This window comes from Pseudoliparis swirei, chromosome 7, assembly GCF_029220125.1.
Source record: "Pseudoliparis swirei isolate HS2019 ecotype Mariana Trench chromosome 7, NWPU_hadal_v1, whole genome shotgun sequence".
NCBI classification, from domain to species: Eukaryota; Metazoa; Chordata; class Actinopteri; order Perciformes; family Liparidae; genus Pseudoliparis; species Pseudoliparis swirei.
The window spans coordinates 297,170-308,250 of record NC_079394.1 but is presented as its reverse complement, the minus strand read 5'-3'; the positions used below and the strand labels follow the sequence as shown (position 1 = coordinate 308,250).

Here is an 11,081-nt window from a genome sequence, read left to right as displayed (position 1 = left end):
CAACGTTGACCAAATAATGACAAATAGTAGTTCCATAAACATGTTCAAAGATAGTATTCTGATCATTTTAAAACATAATGCCATACACACTATATTGTGAGTCCGTGTCTTCGATACTATCATCATCACACATGGTGCATCATGCTGCTCTGTGTTACTTATTGTCTCCCCTGTGTGTTTACATGAGACACATCCTCTCCCTCGTGCTCTGGCCCCCCGCGGTGCTGCTGCTGCTCTGGGGTTCATGAGGTCCGTGTGGAGGACCATGAGGTCCGTGTGGGGCTGTGCGCCGTGTGGAGGACCATGAGGTCCGTGTGGGGCTGTGCGCCGTGTGGAGGACCATGAGGTCCGTGTGGGGCTGTGCGCCGTGTGGAGGACCATGAGGTCCGTGTGGGGCTGTGCGCCGTGTGGAGGACCATGAGGTCCGTGTGGAGGACCATGAGGTCCATGTGGGGCTGTGCGCCGTGTGGAGGACCATGAGGTCCGTGTGGGGCTGTGCGCCGTGTGGAGGACCATGAGGTCCATGTGGGGCTGTGCTCCGTGTGGAGGACCATGAGGTCCGTGTGGGGCTGTGCGCCGTGTGGAGGACCATGAGGTCCATGTGGGGCTGTGCGCCGTGTGGAGGACCATGAGGTCCGTGTGGAGGACCATGAGGTCCGTGTGGGGCTGTGCGCCGTGTGGAGGACCATGAGGTCCGTGTGGGGCTGTGCGCCGTGTGGAGGACCATGAGGTCCGTGTGGGGCTGTGCGCCGTGTGGAGGACCATGAGGTCCGTGTGGGGCTGTGCGCCGTGTGGAGGACCAGTCATGATGCATATCGTGTCGGATGCTCTCCAGCTCGTGCGTCCCTCTCTGCGCGTCTCGAGCTGTGAGCATCGCCTGTGACTCAGGCGGCTCCTCATTGGCTGCCGGGGCGCGGAGCAGGTCGCGCTCCTCGGTGCTGAAGCCGCTGCTCGTCGTGATGTAAACGGCGATGAGAGCAGCAGCAGCAGCCAGGAAACAGCAAGATGGACGATGATCAGTTCCAGCTGAGACAGCTGCCGTGAGTACAGTGCACCACGCACATCCACCTGTCTTTGTTTTGGGTTCTCTGTCCCCCTGCCGGAGGCTCGCGGCGCGTCGTCCTCTGCAGCCTCTGTTTGTCCCTCTGGACCAGGCAGCTCGACATTCCTGAAACGCATCATTCAGTAACAGCAGCTCTCCGGTGATACTGATGCTCACATTGAGAGGATGATCAACACAACGTGGCGTCTGCCCGGCTGGCGCTGTGTTTACAGTGGAAAGACATCGCATCTTAAGGAGACTATTGGGGTTTTATTTATTTTTAGGGTTGAAAGCTGGTTTGCTGTGATTTTCTAAGCTGATTCAGTTTTTCTTCTAAACTTGTAAGTGTGTTGATGACTCACCCCACTGTGCTGAGCACCTGGAGGAGCCTCCAGCCTCGTCTGTCCGTCATGACACGAGAATAGACGGAGCCTCGGCTTCTGACAGCAGTTTAATAACATGTCATGATACAAACATTCTCTAAATTATGGATTTGGAATAAGTATTGCACAAATATTCCAGTTAGTAAAAGAAAAAAAATTGCGTATGTTTTTTGGGGGGGGGGCGGGTGTTGAGAAGACAGACATGTCCACATCTCACTGACTCATCTGCAGCATCTATACTTCTAATTGCACGTCTCTGTTCTGTAATCACAGTGATTAAGACCTCAGGCCTCGTATGTTAGACTTCATGCACGTTAATGACCTTCTGTGTGGGAGAAGATGACACGAGAACACATCTGGTGTTCAGGCTTCTGGTTCTGTGGTGTCAGAGCTGCCGGTCCCTTTGGTTCCCCATGAGACACGATCACAAAACACAGAACACCATCACCTAGGCAACAGCCTCCGACTCTGATCGGTGTGGTTTAACCTCTGCACTAGTCCTCTGGATAAGGGATTTTAAAACACTCATTCTCACCGTCTCTCTGTTTGTAGTATCATACGGTTCCGTCGGACAGGTGAGAGCGCGCGCTCCGAGGACGATGGAGAGGCCCGAGAACAGGTGGTCCGGATGGGAGAGCCGACGGAACCGGAGGCGGTGGCTCTCACAGGCGGAGCTCCGGTTCCCCTGGAGTTTGCCAACCCCACTGATGGTCAGTATGACCCGGCTCTGTTCTGATGGTCAGTATGACCCGGTTCTGTTCTGATGGTCAGTTTGACCCGGCTCTGTTCTGATGGTCAGTTTGACCCGGCTCTGTTCTGATGGTCAGTATGACCCGGTTCTGTTCTGATGGTCAGTTTGACCCGGCTCTGTTCTGATGGTCAGTTTGACCCGGCTCTGTTCTGATGGTCAGTATGACCCGGCTCTGTTCTGATGGTCAGTTTGACCCGGCTCTGTTCTGATGGTCAGTATGACCCGGTTCTGTTCTGATGGTCAGTATGACCCGGTTCTGTTCTGATGGTCAGTATGACCCGGCTCTGTTCTGATGGTGTTTGACCCGGCTCTGTTCTGATGGTCAGTATGACCCGGTTCTGTTCTGATGGTCAGTATGACCCGGCTCTGTTCTGATGGTCAGTATGACCCGGCTTTGTTGACACACCTGTCTTCATAGTGAACTCCTACTCACCTCCCCAGAGCAGCATCATCTCAGCCGAGACTGAACATCAATCAAGTAAAACATCTTCTAATATAACATGTTCTTTAAGAAGTGACAGAGGAAGCTCCTCCCCCAGCAGCTGTAGGTCCGTGTTGCTCCTCCCCCAGCAGCTGTAGGTCCTTGTTGCTCCTCCCCCAGCAGCTGTAGGTCCTTGTTGCTCCTCCCCCAGCAGCTGTAGGTCCGTGTTGCTCCTCCCCCAGCAGCTGTAGGTCCTTGTTGCTCCTCCCCCAGCAGCTGTAGGTCCGTGTTGCTCCTCCCCCACCAGCTGTAGGTCCGTGTTGCTCCTCCCCCAGCAGCTGTAGGTCCTTGTTGCTCCTCCCCCACCAGCTGTAGGTCCTTGTTGCTCCTCCCCCAGCAGCTGTAGGTCCGTGTTGCTCCTCCCCCACCAGCTGTAGGTCCTTGTTGCTCCTCCCCCAGCAGCTGTAGGTCCTTGTTGTTCCTCCCCCAGCAGCTGTAGGTCCTTGTTGCTCCTCCCCCAGCAGCTGTAGGTCCGTGTTGCTCCTCCCCCAGCAGCTGTAGGTCCGTGTTGCTCCTCCCCCAGCAGCTGTAGGTCCGTGTTGCTCCTCCCCCAGCAGCTGTAGGTCCTTGTTGCTCCTCCCCCAGCAGCTGTAGGTCCGTGTTGCTCCTCCCCCACCAGCTGTAGGTCCTTGTTGCTCCTCCCCCAGCAGCTGTAGGTCCTTGTTGTTCCTCCCCCAGCAGCTGTAGGTCCTTGTTGCTCCTCCCCCAGCAGCTGTAGGTCCTTGTTGCTCCTCCCCCAGCAGCTGTAGGTCCGTGTTGCTCCTCCCCCACCAGCTGTAGGTCCGTGTTGCTCCTCCCCCACCAGCTGTAGGTCCTTGTTGCTCCTCCCCCAGCAGCTGTAGGTCCGTGTTGCTCCTCCCCCAGCAGCTGTAGGTCCTTGTTGCTCCTCCCCCAGCAGCTGTAGGTCCTTGTTGCTCCTCCCCCAGCAGCTGTAGGTCCTTGTTGCTCCTCCCCCACCAGCTGTAGGTCCGTGTTGCTCCTCCCCCAGCAGCTGTAGGTCCTTGTTGCTCCTCCCCCAGCAGCTGTAGGTCCTTGTTGCTCCTCCCCCAGCAGCTGTAGGTCCTTGTCGCTCCTCCCTAGAGAAGCGTTACGTCTTTATTGAATCCGTCTCCTTCACTCAGACACATTCATGGTGGAAGACGCCGTGGAGGCCATCGGCTTTGGGACGTTTCAGGTGAAACTTTCCATCCTCACTGGTCTGTACTGGGTGAGAACTGCTCTCTGTTGACAATACACTGTGCATGTGCGTGTGTGTGTGTGCGTGTGCATGTGTGTGTGCGTGTAGGTATGTGTGTGCGTGCGTGCATGTGTGTGTAGGTATGTGTGTGTGCATGTAGGTATGTGTGTGCGTGTAGGTACGTGTGTGTGTGCGTGTAGGTATGCGTGTGTGTAGGTATGTGTGTGTGTGTAACGGATGTGAAACGGGCATAGAAGAACTTGACTCCGATGGTGGATTTTCCCAGCATTTATTTATGCTGCAGAAGACAATGAAACACACTTATTGCCTTCTGGTCCGTCTTTGCACTTCCGTCAGCAATACCAAACCATTGTGTGGGAGACAGGACCACACTAAACACAAATAACAATTTATCAAAAACATGTAACATACAAGGGGAAAACAGCGACCCCCAATGGACAAAACAAATAACTGCATGAGCTAAAGTAATTTAAACAGAACCAACGAAAATTCCAACCTTGAACAAAAGGGAAACGCATACCTGCAGAAGACAATGAAACACACCTATTGCCTTCTGGTCCGTCTTTGCACTTCCTATACAAACAAAACAACATTTATACAGGGAAAACAGACGTCGGGGCGACCGGATGTGGCCAGACAAACGGCGTCAAAGTGGCTCAATGAGACCGTCACAAAACGTTTACTTTGACCGTTCAAATCACACAACAGCTGGACACCGTGATCGTATCAGCGACCGTTAACGTGTGTAACATAACTGGTCACTTTTCATTCAAGAACAGAGCCAAAACAGTGCGACAATTTTCCACTCGACTCACCGTCAGCAATACCAGACCATTGTGAGGGAGAGACGGACTCAGGAACAGGAAGTGCAATAGATGGAAAGCAATTTCCGCAGGAAACAGAATTTTAAAAATACCGCTAAATTAAATAAAAATGGCTCATTAAAATAAAATTCACAAACACTCAACAATATTGTTGAACAACAAACAAAAATAAAATACAACACATTGAAAACAAGAAATAACAATGTATTTATAACTCCGTTAGACGTGTGTGTGTGTGTGTGTGTGTGTGCGTGTGCGTGTGCGTGTGTGTGTGTGTGTGTGTGTGTGTGTGTGTGTGTGTGTGTGTGTGTGTGTGTGTGTGTGTGTGTGTGTGTGTGTGTGTGTGTGTGTGTGTGTGCTATGGACTGTGACTGAGTGGTCTCCTGTCTGCCCAGATGGCCGATGCCATGGAGATGATGATCCTCAGCATCTTGGCCCCTCAGCTCCACTGTGAGTGGAGGCTGCCCGGCCTCCAGGTGGCGCTGCTGACGTCGGTAATGACTCTCATGTCCGTCTCTCCCTGCTGAACGTCCCGGCTCTTGTTTATGGACTCGGGTTGTTTTTAGTGCTTGTATAGAGCAGTGACGGCCATGTGGGAACATTAGGGCCATTCCAGTGTGTGAGTTGCAATATCATGATTTTAATGACTATCAGAAGCATAATTACTGTGATTCAGTGGCGGGCCGTCAGGGCCAGCAAGGCCTTCTCTGCTGGCCTAAACATCATCAGAATATATATTTTTTTCTAAATATATTTTCCCACAAATATGTATTCAATTATTTCCCAGAGTAAGAGTTATTCTCTTAATTTCATAGCGTTCCTCTCGGTTGCACTGCTGCCAGCGCCAGGTTGAGATTTGGAGGGCTGGTCTTTATGTTAGATCTTTTATCCAATCATATTCAGCCATCGTGTGTTGCCAGGGGGCTAACATCTGCCCTTAGGCCTTCAGAATCAACATTGCGGGCGCTGGTAGCTTCAAGTGAATGGGAATGAAAATGTTGTGTCAACCAATCAGCTTTAGAGTTGGCTCCTCTAGGCCTTCTAGAAGGCCCCGGAACCGGCACAGGAGCAGCGAGCAGGCGGAGTGCTGCACGTCTTTTGATTGGATTACCAATATTGAGAGGCGGGTCCTATGGGCAGGTATATGCAAAACCTCAGAACTAGGAAACTGAATTTGATAAAGGAATTAATTCGCGGACTACAAAGCTGTTTTTTCAACCCACAATGGCGGAAGGAGGAGAAGATGTCGATTTGGTCGAGCATATACTTGAAATCTGCTTTGGGTGCGACAATGCCCTGTTTAGTGAACAAACGAGTGCAAGTGACTTTTCTTCTTCTTTTTCTCCGTCCCGATGCATTCTGCAGCGCGCGAGACAGAGCCGAGAGAAATGACATGCTGTTGTGTAGATACGATCAACATCAGACGGCTGTTTAGTTTAATAAATGAACAAAGACGTGCTCTAGAGAAAATGACGGGGGCGGGCCAATTTTAATGTCATGCGATCTACCAATACTACGCCGCGATCGAGGTATTGAGCAGCCCTGGTCGAGAGCCATGGCATCATAATGAGAGTAATAAGAGGTGGATTAATTCGGGTGGGACTGTGTAGGACCTCACTGAAGGCCCAGGCCCCAGGCCCCAGGCCCACGGCCCGCCACTGCTGTGATTATGATGTCAAACAAGAAGCAAACAGGTGTACCTCCATATATTCTACTAAAGGCACACCAGAGAGGACTTGAAGGGTGCACATTTTTAATGCAGATATAATCTTTGAGAAGACATAAAGCACACATGAAGTGGTTTATTGTGGCTCAGACTGAAACTCACAGCTGTTGTCCTGTTTACACGTCAAACACATGACAGGATGTGACATCATCAATGTTTTGTGAAACCACAGCCATGTGTTCACGTTTAAACTGCTGCCACCAACACTAACAGCCTTGTTTCCATCAGGCCGTGTTCATTGGGATGATGGTCAGCTCTTGTCTGTGGGGAAACATCGCGGACAAATACGGCAGAAAGACAGTAAGTGATCCTGAGGTCTAGAGACTCGTCTGCAGAGCCCCTCAGACCCGAGCAGCCGCTCAGCTGAGCTCGTGTTCAGGGCCTGAAGATGAGCGTGCTGTGGACCATGTTCTATGGTGTGATGAGTGCATTTGCGCCCGTCTACGGATGGATCCTCGTCCTCCGCGCTCTGGTGGGCTTCGGCATCGGAGGAGCCCCCCAGTCGTGAGTAAAGCTCATCATCGCTCTGAAGACGAAGCGTTCATAATCCTGATGTGAGTTCAGATTAACGGTGAGGCGTTCCTCCTCCTCAGGGTGACCCTGTATTCTGAGTTCCTGCCGATGAAGTCCAGAGCGACGTGCATCCTGCTGATCGAGGTATGATGTGTCATCGTGGGAGTGGTCAGCGGGGTTAACTGCTGTGTTATGCGGGCAGAATTTGACATGATTTTGCCTTGTAGATCTTTTGGGCACTAGGCACTGTGTTTGAGGTCCTGCTCGCCATCCTGGTGATGCCCACTCTAGGTTGGCGTTGGCTGCTCGGCCTTTCCACCATTCCTCTCTTCATCTTCTCCCTCCTGTGTTTCGTGAGTATGACGTCATCTCCAGACGCTCTGCGATACGTCGCGGAGCGTCCGGCTGACTGTCTCTTGTCTGCCTGCGGAGCAGTGGCTCCCAGAGAGCGCTCGGTACGACGTGCTGAGCGGGAACCAGGACAACGCTCTGGCCACGCTGAGGCGCATCGCCTCGGAGAACGGAGCCCCGATGCCGCTGGGCCAGCTGGTTGCTGCCAGACAGGTGAACCCGAGGAGCACCTGTGAGTCCTCATGGAGGGTGAGACTCATCTGGCTGTTGTCTGTCCTTTCATCAGGAGGAACGAGGGAAGATTCAAGATTTATTCTCATCACACTTCCGCTGGACCACCGTCCTGCTGTGGTTCATTTGGTAAGCGGATGATGACGCCACCTGACACCCCGAGTCACTCCTGACTTCCTCTGGTTCTTGCTCTCCAACACTTGTTCTCCCAGTGCACATCAGGGTCTGACTGGACGCTTCTCCTGTTGCCTCCTCAGGTTTGCCAACGCCTTCTCGTACTACGGGCTGGTGCTGCTCACCACGCAGCTGTTCCAGGAGGGCGGCGCCTGTGGAAGTGAGTCACCGACACCGACAGACATGCAAGGACACGCGCTGACACTCTGGAGACATGCGTCACGTGACCGAGAGCAACGGCTGGGACAACACAGCTGCTGGAGGCTCGGTCCGGGAGGACGACGTCTGACCCAGATGGGCCTTCGCCAGCAGCTCAGGGAACTCTGAGCCACGTTTAGGTTTCAGCTTTCATTCCGTCTGGATTCTGAATTATAGGACAACTTTAAAGAAGAATTTCTCTCCTCCAGTACATCTAGAAAGGTCCGCTCCTTACCTTGATCCGGCCCCTGAGAACTTGTGTCAGCTCCTCCTGACCCCCCCCCCCCTCTCACTCACTCTCCCAATAAACTACTGATCACCGTCGCTATACGTTCACATCACATGACTGTCACCATCACACAGGTCGATGTGGTGTTCCACCGGTGCTTTGTCTCCACCTGTCAGAGGTGTACAGGTGTGTCCGTGGGTTCCTGCAGCCTCTCAGGTGCGCCTGTGTTCTCCTGTTTCTCCTCTAGGGGCCAAAGGGAACCAGATGGAGCTGCAATGCAGCTTGGAGTGTAAATACCTGAACTCTGACGACTACAAAGACCTGTTGTGGACGACCTTATCGGAATTCCCAGGTGAACATCGGTTCATTAAGAGACTTTTTTCTTAAATTATTGTTGGTGGCAGGTTTTTGTCAGACAGCACCGCTGACTGAGCGGAGCGGCGCCCTCACGGACCTCATGAGTCACGCCGTCTTCCTGCGGGTCACATGTCAGAGCGGTGAACCATGTGGAGTCTGTCCTGTGAAGACTATGTTTTACAAACCTTGAATGTTGCCTCGTCACAAAGGACTGCTGGTGACACTGTGGGCTATCGATCGGTTGGGGAGGAGGAAGACCATGGCGCTGTGTTTCTTCGTCTTCTCTATGTGCATCATCCCGCTGTACGGCTGCGTTGGCAGGTGAGGTGGGAGGAGAGCGTGAAGCGTGGCTCCGCCCCTTTGTGTTCACACGGGTTCCTCTGCTGCAGGACCTCCATGACGGTGTTGATCTTCGTGGCCAGAGCGTTCATCTCAGGCGGATTCCAGGCAGCCTATGTGTACACTCCAGAGGCAAGATGCATGACCACAGCTTGTTGTTGTTGTGTACAAAGAAGGACTGGGAGAGCTCCGATTCAATCAATAGCTGGTCCCATGACGCATCATCAGTGTTCTCTGCACATCTGCAGGTGTACCCAACGGCCAGCAGGGCTCTGGGGCTGGGCATGAGCAGCGGCATGGCCAGAGTCGGTGCCCTCATCACACCTTTTGTTGCCCAGGTAACGCCCTCCTGTCAGCGTGGTCCCCACAGCGCAGCCTGACTGTTCTCCTCCTGCAGGTGATGCTGGAGTCCTCCGTCTCCCTGGCTCTCTCCGTGTACTGCTGCTGCTGCCTCCTGGCCGCCGTGGCCTCGTGTGCCCTGCCCATCGAGACGACCGGCCGGGGCCTGCAGGAGGCCAGCCGCCGCCAGTGGGGCCAGGAGATGGTGGGCCGGGGGGGATCCCCGCCTCCAGCTCCGTTTCCCAGGGCTAAGGACACGTCGGCAGGAGAGCGGTGACCACTGTGAGGAAAGAGGCGAGGAGGGGCAAAACCAAAAGATCGATCCCAGCTTCGGCGTCCATCTCCAGTCCGGTGACTCGTCAGTGTAGGCGGCACGAGCACCTCTCATATCATCTTCAACCACCACGGCGGTCACAGCGGGGCCACATGGGGAAACTGGAAAGACCAAGTGACCTTCACAGTGCAACATTGAGCAAACACAGGGTGGACGACATGTGAAACACTCCTGGACAAATGAGGATTCCAATACTTGAAGCAAAGTATTTGAATCCTTCTTTTCTCATGCAAAAGAAGCAACAGCGAAGACAGTAAGTGTTAGCGTCACGTCTTCTCTTCAACGAGCCTTCAAACTATCCGCTTGGTGTTTGAGAGGCTGTGTCTGTTCCAGAGGGGACAGAAGGAAGTGAAGAAGAGTCTTGTTCACACAACTTGTCTCTTCCAAAAATGTTGAAGACTCAGACAGACGAGCCACTGAGCTGTGGACATATGTTGTGTCATCCTGGGTCAGGACTCACATTTCAACATGGCTGGGAAGAAGAAGCGAGGATCATTGTGGAGCAGCTTTATTCACAAGAACCTCCATCACAGCGACCAGAGCCGAGTGGCAACATGCTGGACGTGAACGATGATGGGTTAGGGAAATCTAAGCCGGCTCAATTTAGTGTTAAATCATTTAAAAATAATTCCATTGATGTTTGATCTCGTCTCTCGGACGTTGAGCTTGTGCACACACACCTCTCAGCAGGAGGCTCCAGTCGCTCTTTCTGTAAAAACTGTACCTGTGTCGTTGTGGTCGGTGCCTTGTTGTCACACAGGTGATGTGGAGGCAGACTTTGCCCTGCAGGCGAGGACACGCTCAGCAAAGTTTGGTTTAGAAATTTAAAAAGAGAGATTCACCAGTTCAGGTCTGGCAAACCAACTCTTTAGCTGCCAGTGTTTGATATATATATATATATATATATAAAAATATACATACATATATATGTATATATATACATATAAATACATACATGTATATATATATACATATATAAATCGTGCTGCATTGAGTGTCTGTGTGCACAGATTATTGTCGATGCACTGGATGTAAATCTGTATATGACCGTAAACAACCTTCTAAAAAGAGCCGTGGATTCACGTTGTTATCCATCACAAACCAGTGGGATCATGTCCGTTATAATCATTCTCAGTTTATAATCATTCTCAGTTTATAATCATTCTCAGGACGTTTGTCTCCATGTTCTACATTAACTGAGAACATTTTTAATGGCTTGTACATTTTACTTTAATTTCCCAAAGCCTCAAATGCAAGTATTTAAGTTGATTGTGTTACCTGTGAATGAGCCATGTGTTAACCAGCCATGGACGTGTGTAGTGTCTTCTCTTTAAAGTGATTAAGTGATGTAAATAACCCAAACATATACGATTCTGAATCTATGTTTGCTCTGCATGTTAAACCAGAGCGTGTGTGAGCTCGTTGACGCCAGGCACTGACGTAACATATAGATGTGTGAAAGTGCACCGATCCCTTCGGGTTCACAGCCGAGCTTTGATCCCTCTTTGTTCCACGATCTGACCGAAGAGCCTCGCCGCCTCCTGGGCGCAGCCCCGGTGGATGGTGAGTCCGAAGCCTCCGTGGCCGTAGTTGTGTATCACCTGAAGGAGA

The 11,081-nt window shown here is 52.0% G+C and overlaps 2 protein-coding genes and 1 long non-coding RNA gene across 6 annotated transcripts in view; 1 reads left to right on the top strand and 2 right to left on the bottom strand.

Moving 5' to 3' along the window:
* Window positions 1-727: 727 nt before the first annotated feature.
* Window positions 728-10,372, top strand: svopa (SV2 related protein a). 2 transcript variants are annotated; one of them, XM_056420094.1, is made up of 17 exons: window positions 728-1,040; window positions 1,978-2,135; window positions 2,595-2,654; window positions 3,779-3,864; window positions 5,075-5,173; window positions 6,634-6,705; window positions 6,785-6,909; window positions 6,999-7,062; window positions 7,146-7,271; window positions 7,354-7,482; window positions 7,556-7,629; window positions 7,758-7,834; window positions 8,349-8,453; window positions 8,668-8,779; window positions 8,848-8,929; window positions 9,046-9,135; window positions 9,195-10,372. In XM_056420094.1, the coding sequence occupies exons 1-17, from the start codon at window positions 1,006-1,008 to the stop codon at window positions 9,411-9,413; spliced, it is 1,713 nt and encodes a 570-aa protein (XP_056276069.1). In that variant the 5' UTR covers window positions 728-1,005; the 3' UTR covers window positions 9,414-10,372. The 2 variants fall into 2 exon arrangements, with proteins under 2 accessions (XP_056276069.1, XP_056276070.1); XM_056420095.1 differs by lacking the exon at window positions 2,595-2,654 and having other exon boundaries at window positions 818-1,040.
* LOC130197423 (uncharacterized) lies at window positions 4,107-4,869 on the bottom strand. The gene is made up of 2 exons (XR_008832443.1): window positions 4,376-4,869; window positions 4,107-4,226 (listed from the first exon to the last, which is right to left on the bottom strand). It is a non-coding gene; the product is annotated as an uncharacterized LOC130197423 (long non-coding RNA).
* dao.2 (D-amino-acid oxidase, tandem duplicate 2) overlaps window positions 9,963-11,081 on the bottom strand; it is a 39,694-nt gene continuing 38,575 nt past the window's right edge. For all 3 annotated transcript variants that reach the window (XM_056420102.1, XM_056420103.1, XM_056420100.1), the window contains one exon: window positions 9,963-11,071. In XM_056420102.1, the coding sequence (XP_056276077.1) occupies window positions 10,952-11,071 (120 nt within the window). In that variant the 3' untranslated portion in view covers window positions 9,963-10,951. The remainder of the gene's footprint in view (window positions 11,072-11,081) is intronic.